The 18,057-nt window shown below is 37.0% G+C and overlaps 1 protein-coding gene across 1 annotated transcript in view; it reads left to right on the top strand.

Annotated features, from left to right (window-relative positions):
• The window catches only part of EML4 (EMAP like 4), an 83,872-nt gene that overhangs the window by 50,420 nt on the left and 15,395 nt on the right, over nt 1-18,057 (top strand). Inside the window, exons 14-18 of the mRNA XM_068971814.1 lie at nt 6,480-6,631; nt 7,712-7,837; nt 7,922-8,053; nt 8,785-8,852; nt 17,593-17,681. Of these exons, the coding sequence (XP_068827915.1) occupies nt 6,480-6,631; nt 7,712-7,837; nt 7,922-8,053; nt 8,785-8,852; nt 17,593-17,681 (567 nt within the window). The remainder of the gene's footprint in view (nt 1-6,479; nt 6,632-7,711; nt 7,838-7,921; nt 8,054-8,784; nt 8,853-17,592; nt 17,682-18,057) is intronic.

Raw genomic sequence — 18,057 nt, 5'->3', positions numbered from 1 at the left:
TTTCTTTTTCTCACTACACCTCCTGTTCCCACCCCCAGTAGTGGGCCTTGGAATTCATTCAGCATTACCTCAAATTAGTTTTCCTCAAAAATACAGATATATTTTATTCTCAAGTCTCATTTGTGCTCAAATATACAGGTCCACTTTGCCCTTTTCTATGGTACATGAATAAATCAGGAAAGGCATTGAAAATAGCCTTTTTTCACATACACACTAATATATATAAAATAGATAATCAACAACAACCTGTATAGTACAGGGAACTCTATTCAGTAGTCTGTAATAACCTTTACAGGAAAAGAATCTGTAAAAGAATGGATACTGTATAACTGAATCACTTTCCTTTATACCTGAAACTAACACAACATTTTCTATCAACTATACTCCAAAATAAAAATTAAATTGAAAAAAAAAATAGCATTTATTCAACTCTATTTATCCTTACTATTTAAGGACAATAAAACAAATAGTATCCAGAGAACCATATAGAATACTTGCTTCAAGGTAGAAGGTTATGAGAGAAAAATTAGAGACCTTGTTCTAAAGTGAGCGGATTGGAAGTAAAGAGAGGTTCTTTATTAGTAGCAGTAGGAGAGCAAAAAAAAAACAACTAAGCCTGTCAGTCTCTGAGTTCCACAAACAAAAAGGAGAGGGAGAAAGAAAAAGGAGGTTATGGGGAACCAGCCTGAGGTTCCTGAGACATTTCCCCGAGGATTTTTTTTGTGGGTGTGTGACATTACTGTCTTCCACTTCACACCCCTTTTCCATGTGTGAAAATGAAAGTCGCTCAGTGATGCCCAACTCTTTGCGACCCCATGAACTGTACAGTCCATGGCATTCTCCATACCAGAATACTGTGGTGGATAACCGTTCCTTCCTCTAAGGGATCTTTCCAACCCAGGAATCGAACCCAGGTCTGCTGCATTGCAGGCGGATTCTTTACCAGCTGAGCCATAAGGGAAGCCCTTTCCATACATAAAAGCTAACAATTGAAGACATCTGTTAGTTAGCTGAGAGCCTTCAGAGCTAGCAGTTGAAATGAGTTCTCTCATTTCAGTTTGATGATCTTCCACCATCATCCTTAGTACAAGCAAGTGACCATATTTGCCGTTGAGGCATCATGGCAGATAGACAGTAAATTCCTTCCAGTACTGGAACCTGGCCTGAGCACTGTAGCCATTGCAAAGTATTATTACCAGTTATTATGAAAGGAGATAACTCAAGAACAGTCAGATGGAAAAGGTGATGAGGACAAGGCCTGGGGAAAGGACCTGTCCAGAACCTCCATGCCCTCTCCGGGAATAATACTCTCTCCAAGTTTCCATGTGTTCACTGACCCAGAAGCTCTGGGTTGAGGTTCCTTAAGAAAAAAGAGAGAAGAGCATTATCAGTCATCCACTCTCTTTTCTTTTTCTTTCTACCCTCTTCTCTTTCCTAGGCATACATTTTCAGCATCAGAAATGTCAGGAACAATATTATATTATCAAAATATTATCAAAACTGTAACTCAAATTGTTGACATATATTATCCCACCTCTCTGAGTAGTTTGGATATAAATGCACCCTTCATTGGCTTTAGTGTGCAAGGGCTGGTAAAGGTTCCGAATTGTTTTTATTTATTTTTGTTTTTGTCTGAAAAACTGGTGCCTTACCCTTTATGCAGAGAAAATCTACATAGGCACAAACAGAAAACAGAAAATCTCATCTTGTAAGCTGCTGGGCACATGAAATTTGCTATGTGACTGACCCTGTTATGGGCGAACTTGCTGAGAATTTGGTTTCTTCCTTTATATAAGAGTTTTCCGTTACGTAAGTAAGGCTGGAAAGGATTTGGTGAGTTTAGTAAAATATATTTGTAAGACCGGATCAGAACAGAGGTTCATAGTTTCCATTTCTAAATTCTTGCCCCAAATTTTAATAGATTGATCCAGTTTACATATTCCCTAATAAGATATTTCTGTACCCATGGCAGTCTTTATCAACCAGACTTTCAGTATACTGTCATAATTGCATCTAATAAAGGGACTTTCGGGAATTAGAGAAGTATAATTTCACAGCTAATTCTTTTATTCTAGTGAATAGGAGACAAATGAAAACTGTGTTTTATGTCTCATAAGGAGCTCTCTTGCTTCCAAACCACTATTTCCTTATCTTAAATGTAAATTAAGGGGAATCTTCAAAGTAATTAGTATTTTCTGTTCCCTGTTTTTCCAGTTTTATAATATTTTTATATATAACCGTGCCTAGCTAAGAGTCAGACACGACTGAACGACTTCACTTTCACTTTTCCCTTTCATGCATTGGAGAAGGAAATGGCAACCCACTCCAGTGTTCTTGCCTGGAGAATCCCAGGAACGGGGGAGCCTGGTGGGCTGCCGTCTATGGGGTCACACAGAGTCGGACACGACTGAAATGACAGCATCAGCAACAGCAGCTTAATATATGTAGTTTTTAATATGTAACCTTATCTATAATGACTTGATACTTGTATGTACTGCAGAATGATTACCAAAACAAGTTAACATGCATCACTTCACAGTTACAATTTTTTTTTCTTGGGATGAGAACTTCTAAGATCTGCTCCCTTAGCAACTTTCAAATATACATTATAGTATATAGTCCCCATGCTCTGCATTAAATTTCACAGTTGATACCTTTCGACTGCCTTCACACATTTCTTCTACCCCCACCCCCACCCCTGACCACCACCAGGCTGTTCTCTTTCTGTGAATCTTTTTTTTTTTTAGATTCTACATAGATATGAGATCTCATAGTATTTGTCTTTGACTGTTTACACTTAGCTTAATGTCCTCAAGACTCATTCATGTTGCATATGGCAGGACTTCTCTATTTTAACCCCATTGTGTATATGTATGTACCACATCTTCTTTATCCATTCATCCATCTGTGGACACTTACGTTGTTTCAGTATTTTCTGTGCCCTACGTGGGTACAAGGTATTTGTTATTTCCTACATATATGAAATAGTTCAGTTTTTCTTACATGAAAAAATTCAGGATTCTTTAAGTTGAGGGGGAGGTTGAAAGTGTCTATACCCCCCCTTAAAATGTTCATTATTCTTAAATCTTTACCAAGTTACTTAAAGGAACTTAGAAACACCATTTCAGCGAATATCAACACGGGTACGTTTGCACATTGCTGAGAATATAATGGGATTCCCGGGTGGGTCAGTGGTAAAGATTCCTCCTGCCGGTGCAGATGTGGACGCAGTCCCTGGGTCGAGAAGATCCCCTCAAGAAGGAAATGGCAACTGAACTCCAATATTCTTGTCTGGGAAATCCCATGGACCAGAGAAGCCTGGCAGTCTACAGCCCATGGGGCCACAAAGAGTCAGACATGACTTAGTGACTGAGTACACACAAGAATATAACATAAATTTCAAAGTCTCCTTGACATTTGATTCTATACTTAAACAGGCACAGAAAGCCCTCCAAACAGTCTTTATTTGGCAGTCAAGATAAACTTGCTTTTTATGGAAACCTTGTTTCTGTTGGAGTTGAAAATAAAGGGGGGATTTGCAGTTAAGCTTCGATAGACTTGGCCATGATTGTGCCTGGAGGTGCAGTAGGTTTTTAAATACAAGGATAATTATTTTTCTTGGCAGGTATTTCAAACATTATTTGGCTTAAATTAGAATGTCAGAAATATAGGCCCATGAGAAGGAAATCTTAGACTATAAATTACTTTGTAGGTAAATACTATCTAAAGTAGAGTATTTTTGTTCTTGATGAAGCATTTGTTCTTCAGTTTCTCCATTTTCTAAGATTCTGTCTTTCTAGGAAGATCTTAAGTGTTTAACAAGGTATTTGTTACGTTTAGAAGTAGGGAAGACTGAATTAAAAATAGAAAAGCTGTATTTTACTTCCCTGCTTTCTGATGGAGAGTTGTAAAACACCACACCCCTGCGTTTTATAATTTCTTGCATGGTACTCTCAGACTACTTTTGTTAATTTGACCATGCGTGAGAAAAATAAGCTCACGCTCCCTCTCACCCCTCACCTCCCACTTTTAACTGCCCATATAAAGCCAGCAATACTCTCAGAAAGTTCACATCTCTCAGATGTTCTTTCTCTCTTGATCACATCAGGGCCATGATAGATAATTGGCTGGGTATCCTACTGGACACAGTTGTGTTGTTCAGTGTTTAAAGTATTTTTAGGTGATGAATGTTGATGTGAGCCGAGGCAGTTGACCTGAATAGCAAGTTTGTTGAAGCTCTGCTCCCAGCTCTGCTGAATCAGGCAAGGTCTACTCCAAAGCATGAGGCCCTTTCCTTTCTCCTTGCCAGAGATAACCATCTATTAAGTTATTTATTCCACTAGCCGCCTCACACTGAGAAATACTGAGAGTCAACTATAGCATTTTTTTTTTAAGATACCAAAGTCTTACAAATTTTAGTTAATATTAACAATATAATGACAGCTCAAATGGTAAATGAACAATCTCAGTTAATATCTCTAAGATTATACTTCACATACCATAAAATTTTATCATTTTAAAATGTACAATTCAGTGATTTTTAATATATTCAGAGTAGTGTAATTATCACCACTGTCTAATTTCAGAATATCTTTATCACCCCGAAATGAAACACTGCCCATTCGCAGTCACTTTCCTTTCCTCTCCCTCCTCAATCACTAGCATCCACTTGCCTTCTTTGGATTTGCCTGTGTCGGACAGTTCATGTAAATGTAATCATAGAATATGTTGTCTTTGTGAACAGCTTCTTTGAGTTGCGTCTTAATGTTTTTAGGTTCATCCATGTTATTTCACATATTAGTACCTTATTCCTTTTTGTCACTGAATAATACCACATTTTGTTTTTCCGTTTGTCAGCTGATGAGCAATTTTATTAGAAAATGAACAGTTTTTTTTCCAGTTTGTTGAGGTATAATTGACACATAACTTTGTATGAGGTATACAATAAGGTGATTTGCTATATGTTTATCTTGCAAAGTGATTGCCACAGTAAGTTTAGTTAACATCCATCACTTCACATAGTTAGAGATTTTTCTCTTGTGATGAGAACTTTTAAGATGTACTGTCTTAGCATCTTCAAATATATGATACTCTGTTGTTAACTATAGTCACCATGTTATACATTAATTCTCAGAATTTATAGCTGGAACTTTGTACCTTTAACCACCGTCATCCATTTCTCCCACTGAATAGTTTTTAAACTTAATTTCTGTCCCCACCCCCCAACCCCCCGCCCCGGGAATCTAATGTGTATTTTATTGACTGACTGGTCATGTTTAAACCAGGCTCTACCTGGTCATTATGAACCTGGTAATTAGTCTGCAAGAATCTTCCAAAAAGCTTTTACTGGGTTTTTTTTTAAACAGTATTTAAAATAAATTTTGTTTTGCACATTGCATACAGGCTGCCCCTGCTTTCTATTTATTCATTTATTTTTACTTTTTTTAATTGGAGGATACTTGCTTTACAATGTTGTGTTGGCTTCTGCCATACAACATCATGAATCAGCAATAAGTATACATTTGTCTCCTCCCTCTTGAGCCTCCCTCCCACCCCATGCCCCTTCTCACCCGTCTAGGTCATCACGGAGCAGCAGGCTGAGCTCCCTTAACTCTGGGAAGAGCTTCTCTGAGTAAGGCATCATGAATACCAAGGAAAAGGGCTTGAGTACCAAACTCTGTTGTCTTCACTCTTAAGAAAGAGGCTTTGATTATATTTTTATACCTGCCTTGTTCCTTCCTGGGTACTTGTGAAGTGCTGAGAACATATAAGAAACCTGGCCCATCGTTCAGCTTTCACACTGGTATAGCTGTCAGTTTTTAAAATACTTCCCTGGTTGGTCAAAAGCCACTGCTCCAAGCCACCAGTGCCTCTTCTGCCCCATACCTTCCCCAGTATCTCAGCAAATAAAAGGGGTTATCCTTGGCAGACCAGAAGGCCTGCAGGTCAGCAGTGGTTAAATGTTAAAACATTATGACTGTTGCCCCCAAAGGAAATGAAGGCTCTTTTGCAAACTTACAGGAACACTGAATATAAGAGACTTGAGTTCCGGTCACAGCTGTGTCACTAGCTAACCATGTGGTATTGGTTAAGCCAGTTCTATACCTGTGTGCTTAGTTATAAAATTACAGGAGCAATATCTGCCTTAACTGTTGAATGAGATGATTGTAAGTAAAGTTCTGAGGCTAATATATCCCCTCTTGTCTGTGGAATTGTCACTACTTTAGCCTACCTTTTTGTAAGAATATATTTCGAATTATTTTCAGAGTAACTATTGGCATGAATGCCAAATATTATATTAAGCTTTGCTATCTGCCTTGCAGAAAAATTGGCTGGAAATAGGTTTTTGATTGTAGACTCATGAGAGCTTTTGATTATTTACTCTGTAGTTCTGCTTAAGTTTTTTCCCAGAAAGACACTAAAATCTGATGGAGAAAATGTTATGACTAGTGTTTCTGCTTTACCCCTCATTATGTTAGGTGTTTATCAGATCAGCAAACAAATCAAAGCTCATGATGGCAGTGTGTTCACACTTTGTCAGATGAGAAATGGGATGTTATTAACTGGAGGCGGGAAAGACAGAAAAGTAATTCTGTGGGATCATGATCTGAATCCTGAAAGAGAAATAGAGGTAAGGATGAAAACAGAACATAAACATTTTAAAATGTTAAACCCTCTAAACTCATGTCTTTTGTCCCACATTAAGATAACTTACACTTTTCTGGAAAATTTGGTATACATTCTTGTCATTTCATTCCCTTGAAATAAACCAGGAAAAAAAGGACTATTCACTAAGCCAAATAATTTGAAAGAATAAGAAAAATGGGCAGAATAGTTAACTTGCTTACTTATTTCTGACATTATTTTTTAGTGACCCAAAAATAACCACATAACCATTTAAACTTAAAATTTGCCAGACATTTATGAAATATTATATTATACTCCATGGTATACAAGATGACCAGCTTAATTTTAAAACTCAAAAATAATCTTTTAAATGATGGGCTTAATGATAATTGCTGATTATATCTCTGTATATGTCTGCTTCATGGTATAAACGAAGTATATCCATAAAAACAGGTTCTATGTGTTCAGTGAAAGTTGAATGAGATCTGAAGAAGTGAAATGGTTTAGAATAGTGCTCTAGATCACTGACTGTCAGAGCAAGGCAAAGCTCACAGTTCAATACTGCTTCTATTTGTTGGTGACTTTAATTTTGAATTTACACTCAGCCTTTTCCACTTACAACATGCTTTGCAGGCAAAATCTCTTAAAAAGAGAATTCTGATGTACTGCTCTTGGATTTTATTTCCAGGAAGATATATCCCCATATTGTAGATAAAGAAATTTGTCTCAGGCTAAATGGCTTACCCAAAATAATATAACCAGTAAGTAACAAAATCAAGCCACAGTCTTCATGTAGTCTCTCAGAACTTATTCCTTTATCCCTTACTCATAATCCTTAACTCTTGAAATCATATAAAATGTGAATTTAAAATTGAAGCAAAGAATGTTGATAATCCATTATAACTTCTGTGTATAAAATGTAAATGTATGAATAAATAATTTATTGACATAAAATTACCTTGTACTTTCAAATTTGAAATTCTGTCATTTATTACCACATAATTGTGTGCAGCTATAACTTCCATCTTCAGGTTGATTAATGCATTGTATTATGTGTATGGTGACTTTATAAATTATTTTTTAGGTTCCTGATCAGTATGGAACAATCAGAGCTGTAGCAGAAGGAAAGGCAGATCAATTTTTGGTCGGCACATCACGAAACTTTATTTTACGAGGAACATTTAATGATGGCTTCCAAATAGAAGTACAGGTAAGCTGTATGATTTTAACCATTAACCGAATATTTTGATGATACCCTTTATTTCTTATAACAATGGGTATGTTTCTTTTTCAGGGTCATACAGATGAGCTTTGGGGTCTTGCCACACATCCCTTCAAAGACTTGCTCTTGACTTGTGCTCAGGACAGACAGGTGTGCATGTGGAACTCCGTGGAACACAGGCTGGAATGGACCAGGCTGGTAGACGTGAGTAAAGCAAAATGCGATTATAGTTTCCCCACAGAAACTCCCCCAAACTGGCAGTTGGTAGCAGCAAAGCAAAAAGGATTCAGTATTGGTTAAAACCAAGTTTATTGCTATAGTTCAATAAAGAGGAAGGGATAAGGGGGAGAGTGTTTAGTTACAAAGTACATCATGAACCCACTCCAAAGAAGCAAGTTAACAGGACAGAAGCTCAACTTTTCGGTCAGGTTCAATAGTAAAAATCAAGAATATTTCACATCTTTATGGAGCGTTAATTGTTATGGAAATGTTTGGGCCGCTGGTGGTAGGGCAGTTGGGTTCAGTAAGTACTGCTCACTAACAGATTCTACTGTCTTCTTTTTGAGTTGGTCTCTTACTGTATTTTCTCCCTACCCCACCCAGATATTCACCTTTTCTAGCCTAAAAGGTGTATGCACGTTCTTTGTAGCCTCTAAAGAACTGTACAGATGTTTGTTGTTATTCTTATTATTGTTCCACTGCCTAGCTGCAAGCTGGCGGTCCTTTCCCCCTACCACTCTGCCAGCATGTCCCCTTCCTGCTCTGAAGTTCTTTTTCCTCTTATGTCTGTGTGGTATTCCCATTGGCTATAGTAAAGTTGATTGAGATTCCATGTTTATGTGAAACAAGTTATTTTCAAATGTTTTGCCACTCTTCCCATAGATCTAGGGAGACTTTCTCGTGTACTCCCCAACAGCTGTCTGTCTCTCTTCTAGGAACCAGGACACTGTGCAGATTTTCATCCAAGTGGCACAGTGGTGGCCATAGGAACGCACTCAGGCAGGTAGGGTCTTTAAGGGAAATGTGAGCTGAGTAATCTTAAGTGGTGGGATGTTTAACCATTATTCAGGAATGTTCTCTATCTGATCTGGAGAATTGATCTTTTAAGTGGCACAGTTTTATACTTTTTGCTCTTTTCTGTTATGTATACTCATTTAATCACTCAGTAATTTTTTGTTAAGGACCTGCTGTTTGTTAGACCCAATTGCAAGAGTTCAGGCTACATCACAGTACAAAGCAAAAATCCTTGCTCCCACGGAGTTCACACTTTAATGTGTGTCAGGGGTGGAGGCAGAATAAAAAAATAAGCCTTAACTAATTAAGTTAGTTATTAACTAATTAAGTTAGAAAAATGAAGAGCTATGATGGGGAGGGTTGAGCCTAGGAAGAGGGATCTGGAAGGGTACAGTTACAAAATGCTATGGGGAGGTCAGGGTAGGCTTCACTAAGGAAGGTGGCAGTTCAGCAAACTTGACCCTCTCGTGACATTTTCTGCGGTATCAGAAAACTTCTGTCCTCGTTATCTTTAAAAAGGGAAGGAAATCGAATCTGAAATAACCCAGTTGAGCTTTTGTTTGAGCTATAGCTTTTTTCCTTCTTAAATGCTACACAGGTAAATAATAAAGGTATGTTTCTTGAAATTGTTATTAATTACTTATCTTTGCAGACCTTGTATAGTACCTTTCCAAGGCTATTAAGTAATATATATTTATTATCTGTATTTTTTAAATGTCCTTTTTATTGCCTCTGCTAGTAAGTAGCCCTCATCACAAATAGCTTAATTTATTTTTTAAAGAGGCAGAGGAAAAATATAAAATCAGTTTTCAAAAGTTAAACCCATAAAAAATGTGGAATGCTGATTTCTAATAAGGTGAAAGTATTGTGAACACACTTACATAAATATTTTTATGACTGTAACAAATATTTCAGATCATCCAGTTTATTTCAGTTCAGTCACTCAGTCGTGTCCAACTCTTTGTGTCCCCGTGGACTGCAGCACGCCAGGCTTCCCTGTCCATCACCAGCTCTCAGAGCTTACTCAAACTCATGTCCATCAAGTCGGTGATGCCATCTAACCATCTCATCCTCTGTCATCCCCTTTTCCGCCTGCCCTCAGTCTTTGCCACCATCAGGGTCTTTTCAAATGAGTCAGCTCTTCACATCAGGTGGCCAAAGTATTGGAGCGTCAGCTTCAGCATCAGTCCTTCCAGTGAATATTCAGGACTGATTTCCTTTAGGATGGACTGGTTGATCTCCTTGCAGTCCAAGAGATGGACTCTCAGGAGTCTTCTCCAACACCACAGTTGAAAAACATCAATTCTTCGGCACCCAGCTTTCTTTATAGTCCAACTCTCACGTCCATACATGACTACTGGAAAAACCATAGCTTTGACTAGACGGTTTATTTAATTCCACTTTACTTAATTCTAACTAAATTTAGCCATTTAGAGGGTTTTTTTTTTTAATCACGTTTTCCCCTTTGGCTGTTAGATACAAATTAATACCTCTGAAAAATTGAAACATTTTCAAAACCCTCATTTATAGTGCTCAGAATCATGGAAGAACAGGTCTTTATGGTAAAGATAAACTTTGAAATGTGGGTATGTAATTAGAGATGTTATTTGAGTGGTTCTGAAATAGTAGAATTTTAGAATTAGGCTGCTTGGGAGCGTAATTGGTGATAACTTGCAAATATAGATGGCTTTCCTATCTCAGATTCCCTCAAAATACATGGCAGTAATAGATTGTTGCTTGGACTAAACAGGCATATGGCAGGCCACTTTGTAGAATTTGGAGGAAATTTATTTTCTGTTTTACCAAAAATGTATTTCTTGAGCATATAAGAATCTCCTAAACTACAGTGGTGAACTGGTTTTCAGGAAACCACAAAAGAGTTTACTTCAGATCTATTTTGGGGGCAGCTGAACAGATATTACAAATGCTAATATCAATGAAACAGGAATAAGAGCTACCATTTTTTCAGTCTGATGACACACCTTGTACTAAATTATTTTCATATTGTACCTTTTGTTTGTTGCATTGTAACAAGAATGCAACAAAATGTTCATTAATATCTCCTTTGCACAAACAGGAAGCCCAAGACCCAAGTCACATGAGTCACTTGTGCTTGAGCTGGGATTTAACTCAGGTTCTATATGATTCGAGTTCTATATGGCTTTAAAGCTTGTCTCTTTCCAGGATTCCACCAGTACTCTTTTGAGATGTTCTTATAGTGTTTGTACTATTACTTAGAAATGTTACAAGGAAAGTTTATCTTTGAAGGTTGAATCAATGTCTGACATAGTGTTTTAAAAGCATTTACTGTGTGTAGTAAGGAGTTCAGCACTGAGTGATGTAGTAAGTGCTAGAAGGACTTGAATCATTAAGACTCAACCCCTTCATTGGATGCATGTACATTCAGAGCCCCAGTTTTTCATGACAAGCAGATCTGATGAAACTTACTGAAGTTACTTTCTAACATTTAGTATAACTGTGAAGTCATCATTAACAAATTTAAAAGGAAAAGTTTCTTAATGTAAGTGACTTAGCTAAGCCAGTTGTTTCCTCTTGGAGTTGTGAGTAGGAAAAACCTTATGAGTGAGAGTGATATAACTCAAAAGTGCTGTCAGTTAATTCTTTCTAGTGTAGAGTTGGGGATTATTTAAAATCTAGAGGAGATGTAGTTATCAGTGTTCATTTTCCTGCCTTTGATTCTTAGAGAACTTGTCTTATTTATTATTGTTTTTTTGCATGAGTCTGTGAACACTTGGCTCTATTGTCTAAAACAAAATTCCTCAATGTAACCATTCAGATTATTATCACTGACCCTAAGCCTGCAAAAAATCACACTGAGGGCAAGAATTTTTTTAAGTTTAATACAGCACATTATCCAAATTGTTCATGATCCAGAAAAGGTGACTAGCAACATGTTTAAAGATGTGTTCATGTCCATATCTAGAAATCTTCTACTTGTAATCAAGAAGTAAGCACAAGTGTGGATAAATTATCACAAAGATAAATAAAATTTATCATTTTAAAAGATTATATTATGAATACAATTTCTAAGGGAAAAAATGAAATGCATGGCCCTATGTGGACATACTGTTTCCTTAACATTGCTATTCCTTATATATTAATAGTAAAGAGTCTTTTTAATAGCTTTATTAGATAGCATTCATATACCTTAAAATTCACCCTTTTAAAGTATACAGTGCAGTAGTTTTCAAGAAGTTCACAGCGTTGTGGAACTTTCATCACAAGCTACTTTCAGGACACTTTCATTAACCCTGAAAGGATGTACGCTGTAGCAGTCATTCCTCATTACCCCCACCCACTTGCAGCCCTGAGTAACTGGTCTGCCTTCTATTTCTGTAGGTTTGCCTATTCTGGGCATTTCATATAAATACAGTCATATAATTGTGATTTGTGACTAGTTTCTTTCACGTAACACGTTTTGAAGGTTCGTGCATGTTGTACAGCATGTATCAGCATTTCATTCCTTTTGTCACCAAACGTCCCATCGTATGGCTGTTACCATCTGAATTAATATTTCCGTTTTATGACTGCTGTGAGTAGTGCTGCTGTAAGCAGTCATATACAAGCTTTCATGTGGACAAATGTTTTCTCTTCTCTTAGGTATACACCAAGGAGTAGAGTGAGCTATGTTTAAAACATTTTAAGGAGCTTCCGCATTGTTTTCCACAACAGCTATACCATTTTACAGTTCTGCCAATAAACTATGAGGGTTCCAATTTCTCTACATCCTTGCCAACAGTTGTCATTGCCTGTGTGTGTGTTGATTATAGCTCTCCTAATGGCTGTGGAGTGCTTTTTCATTGTTTTAATTTGTGTTTCTCTGATGGCTAATGATGTTGAGTATCTTTTTCATGTGTTTATTAGTTATGTATGTATAGCCTCTTTAGAGATATGTTTGTTCATATCCTGTGCCTATCTTTGAATTGATTTGTCTTTTTATTCTTAGTTATAAGGGCTCTTTATATATTCTGGATAAAGTACCTCATCAGATGTATGACTTGCAAGTATTTTCTCTCATTCCAGTGGTCTTTTCACTTTCTTTCTTTCTTTTTCTAATATTTATTTGCCTGTGTCGGGTCTTAGTTGTGGCACCCAGGACCATTCATTACAGCGGGTGGTCTCCCTAGTTGTTGGCATGGTGTGCAGGCTTAGTTGCCCCACAGCATGTGAGATCTTAGTTCCCCAACCAGGGCTCAAAAACAGGTCCCCTGCATTGTAAGGCAGAGTCCTAACCACTGGACTGCTAGTGGGAGTCCCTCTTTTAAATTTCTTAATGGTAAATTTTATTGCATTAAAGTTTAAAATTTTTATATTTTCCCATTTATCTGTTCTTTCTCTCGGTCCTAAACATTTACTACGATATTTTCTTCTAAGAATTTTATAGTGTTAGCTCTTACCTTGAGATCTTGATTTATTTTGAGTTAATCTTTGTATAGATATTCAACCTCATTCTTTTGCTTGTGGATACCCAGTGTTGCAGCACTGTTTTGTTTTGTTTTTTTCAGCACTGTTTCTTGAAAAGACTTTTCTTCCCGCAGTGAAGACTTGAAACCCTTGTTGAAAATCAGTTGACCGTAATTAGGTTTCAGTCTGGATTCTCACTTATATTTCATTGATCTCTATGTTCATCCTATGCAATACTGGTCTTGATTATTATAGCTTTGCATTATGATTTGAATTGGGAAATGCAAGTCCTCCAAACTTTGTTCTTTTTCAGGGTGGTTTTAGGTATTCAGGATTCCTTGAATTCTATGCAAATTTTAAGATCAGCTTGTCAGTTTCTGCAAAGAAGCCTTGATAAGGATTGTTTTCTTCTTTATAGATCAATTTGAATATGTCACTGTTTTAACAATATTAAGCCTTCCAATTTATGAACAGGTGTTTTTCCATTTAGTTAGGTCTTCAATTTTATTCAAAGATGTTTTTAGTTTTTAGGGTACAAATTTGCACATTTGTTAAATTGTACCAAAGTGTTTCATTTTCTTGATGCCATTTTGAATTAAATTGTTTTCTCAATTTCATTTTTAGAATATTCATTGCTGGTATATATAAATACAACTGCTTCTTGCATGTTGATCTTGTATTACTTGAATAAACAAGCAGTAATACTTGAAGATCAACAGAGAAATTACTGTGAACCTAAGTCGTCAGAGAGCACCTCACAAAGGAGGTGGAGCTGGTCCTGCCTTGTAGGAGTTCTGAGATCTTAAGAAGGCAGTGAAGAGTTAGGAGCTCATATCAGCCAGAGGAAGTGGATTGAGCCAACGCAAGAAACTGTGAACTAACTGAAATAGAACATTCCTTAAAGGCCTCTTGATAGCTAAACAGTGGAATCCAAACTTCTTAGCCTGGCGTTTAAAGCCCATTAAAAATCTTTCCCTCACCATTCCAGCCAGAGTAGTTAAGTTGTTGTCCTTCAGATACACCTCAACCCTTTCTGTCCTTTCTTACCTATTCCTTTCCACCTGATTCTTACTACATTTGATATGATGAAATCCTAAACCACCCCCACATCCTCAGTGATTACTCCCTGCTCTGAAACTTCATGATCCTTCATGATCATAAAAGCAGTTGGGAAAAAGTTACAAACCTGCCACCCAGAAGATACACTTTATATGATGATGAATATTTTTTAATGCATTTTATGAACAGATATAGATTCATTTAGAGACTTTAACATGTGATACTTTCCAGCTCTGAAATCTTATGATTCTCCTTTTGCCACTAAAGAAATCAATGTGTGGGGGTTTTTTTGTTTTTTTTTTTTAAGTCATCAAATTATGGTGGTAGTGTGTGTGGTTATTTGACTCACAAGTCAGATTAGTTTAAATATATGGTCAAAGATTTCCCACCTCTGATGCTGAGCAGTTCCATTTAGAAAGAACCTTTAGGCCACATAGAGCCCCATAATGATTCTTTGAAGCAGAAGCTTGGTTCTAGTATATATACTCTAGATTAGAATGAGAGTCCAATTCAGCACAGTGAAAACTTAAATTATTTATTTGTAGAAAATTTCCTTTACTTCTCCATACTCTCGTTAAGGATAGAGGTCCTGAGCTAGAAAGTCTTTTCTGAATGTAGAATGTAAATTCATGCACTGAAAAGGGTGGGAGCCTTAAAATTATTGCTGTATAGTTTTCACAACAAAGTTATTTTAATTATTACTAAAAAATTACTCGCCACAAGTGAAAGAAATAATCTCTGATAGCTTCCCACATAGCTCAGCTGGTAAAGAATCCCCCTGCAATGCAGAAGATCCCAGTTTGATTACTGAGTCTGGAAGTTCCCCTGGAGAAAGGCATAGCAACCCACTCTAGTATTCTTGCCTGGAGAATCCTCATGGACTGAGGAGCCTGACAGGCTACAGTCCAGGGGGTTGCGAAGAGTCAGATACAACTGAGCGACTAGGTGTGCACATGTGCAATTAAAGAAATAGAAAAAGTAACCAGAGGGTTTTCTGTTTGTTTTTTTTTTTAATTGTTGTTGTTTGTTTCTTTTTTGAGAGCTACCATCTCTCACCAGTAAATAACTCAGTTTTAGGTTCTACATATTGTATACCAACAGACATTCTGGAGGTTTTTTTTATTACTTTTTTTTTTTTTTTTGCCATGTGGGATCATAGTTCCCTAACCAGGAATCAGACCCATCCCCCCTGCAGTGGAAGTACAGAGTCCTAACTGCTGGACCACCAGGAAATTCACTTAAAAAAAAATTAAAGAGAGTTTTCAGAGCAGTAAAATTGTTTTCAGTTTTCCTAGGAAGATTGAATTGGAAACAGTATCAGTCAAGGCTTCTTCAAAATAAAAACTGGTAATTTTAAATGCCTAAGAAAGTATAGTGAAGTGTTTACATAAACTCATTAAAAACTTAAAGCCCACAGAGCAGTGTTGTGTCTCATTGTTGTTCAGGCATGTCTGTTCACTCTTAAGTTGATAATATTTTGTTCCTTTACTCTGAAAAGGAATTATAATTTGTTCCCTCACTTGGCATCAGCTTTGGCATTTCTTGGCTAAAGAGTAGTTTCACGGTGGCAGCCATAAAAATTGATGAATGAATTACATTCTCAGAAGAAACCTGTAATCTCTGCGTACTGTCCAATTGCAATAAAGTACGTTCCTTATGCACCTTTTGAAGTAGAAATGATCAAACCATGAGCCCAGGGCTTCAAAGTGCTAGTTTCCTGCTGATTGGCTTTTCATAAACTTGGATATTTACAAATATCCAAATATGTTTCTCTTACCTGAGTAAAAAGCAGAATTATTAATTAGGTTAGTACCTAGAAATTTCAACCCATAACTCACAAGTTATTTGAAGGAATAGTGGTCTCTTCTCAGATATTTATTATAATGCTTCAAGATTAAAGGAGCTGTCGTCATGACTCCTGCTATTGAATTTAGTGGAACTTTTCCCATCGGAGTAATTAAGAACTTGCTGCTCATTTGTCCCATTCAGTTCTATGAAATTAAGATAGTGATTTTATTTTTCTAATTTCGTCCCATTCTTTCCACTCCAACCATTTCTTCCTACACACTGCGTTTCAGTTACATAATTCTTACTTAAACAGCATCTGTCATGTTCGAGACATTTTATATTTGTTCATTTGTCCATTCTGTAAATATTTATTTAGTGCCTGATCTGAGCCAGGCAGTCTCAACTCTGAGCTCCTGCAGCTAACTGTGCCTGCTGTCTGTAGCCTGCTCCTCTCCGGTGTCTGTCCTTTAGTTGTCCTTTCTTAGTTCCCAGTCTTTGCTTTGTACCCCGTATCTCACCCTGCTCTTAGAAAAGGGTCTGATGAGAGTCACTTACTATGTAGTTGGGTATAAGTCATTGTTTTACCTATCAAGAGGCCTTTTACATTTTGACTTTTCCTATAAATGTGACAGAAAAACTGCTTTTCAGAGAGCTGAAGAGGTTGCTATGCTGGTGTTGGGGTTATTGGAGAGGTAGAGTGCCCCCTGCTGGCCCCTTTGAAATCTCACCAAATGAATGGCCTGCCTTTCCCTCCCGCCGTCATGCTATCCATGCTGCTTCTACCTCCAAGGCAGTGCAGCTGTCCCTCCTCCTGCATGAACTGCCTGTAACTCACCCTCAGTGTGCAGCTCAGCCATGTTCTACTGATACATCCTCCCTAAAGGTCTTCCTATGCCTGTTCATTCTTAGGCTATTCAGTTTCTATGCTAGTCATTCTCCTTCTGAGTTCCTCTACTATACGTAGTCACCATCGGTGAAATTAGCACTTAATTGTGCTTTGTTTTTTAATATAATTTATTTTTTAATATAAATTTATTTATTTTAATTGGAGGCTAATTACTTTACAATATTGTATTGGTTTTGCCATACATCAACATGAATCCTGTGCTTTGTTTTAATTAGCTCATTTCCTTTTCCCTGGCTCTAGTGTAATTTCCAAAAGCACTGATCATCTTGTCATTTTCTATTTGGACAGTGCCTCGCAGAGAGACACCCTTGGCACTCAATGAATACCTAAGTAGAAATGAGAACATGCCTAGGCCCATATGTATAAGTATATTGCATCTAGTAACATTTTGCAAAATAAATTCATCCTTCATTAGAAAAGGGTAACATATCCAGCTTTAGGGCATTATTAAAATTTCTTTTTAAAAGGAGAAAAAAGTCAGCAGCCTTTTTTTTTTTTTTTGATAAATGCTAATGTCTGAGGAAACTTTTGATTTTCTACTTCTTAACAGGTGGTTTGTTCTGGATGCAGAAACCAGAGATCTGGTTTCTATCCACACAGACGGGAATGAGCAGCTCTCGGTGATGCGCTACTCAGTAGGTAGGCAGGTTTACTCCACTCCAGGGGGCATTTACGGCTTTTCTCAGTCACTGTGTATTTTCACTTCCAGTAATGCTGACTACTTCATTCTCTGCTCTCTACAGTTGCTAAGTATTGCATATGTTTCCCCAACAGTAGGTTCAATTCTGCTGTAGGAAACTGCAAAAGATCTGCTAAAGTTAAACAGTATTCTAAATCATCAAGCAAACATAAATTTAGAACAAACTGTTACAACTGCATTTGCAGCTGAAAGCAGAATACAGAGCAATCAAATACCTTTCTTTTTTGAACTACACCTACTTAGAATTTTCAATAGGTATTAGGCTGAATGTTAATAAATTTAGCAATCTTTTCTTCGTATATAAGAGGATATAAA

Source organism: Capricornis sumatraensis, chromosome 1, assembly GCF_032405125.1.
Source record: "Capricornis sumatraensis isolate serow.1 chromosome 1, serow.2, whole genome shotgun sequence".
NCBI lineage: Eukaryota > Metazoa > Chordata > Mammalia > Artiodactyla > Bovidae > Capricornis > Capricornis sumatraensis.
This window is presented reverse-complemented; position numbering and strand designations above follow the sequence as displayed.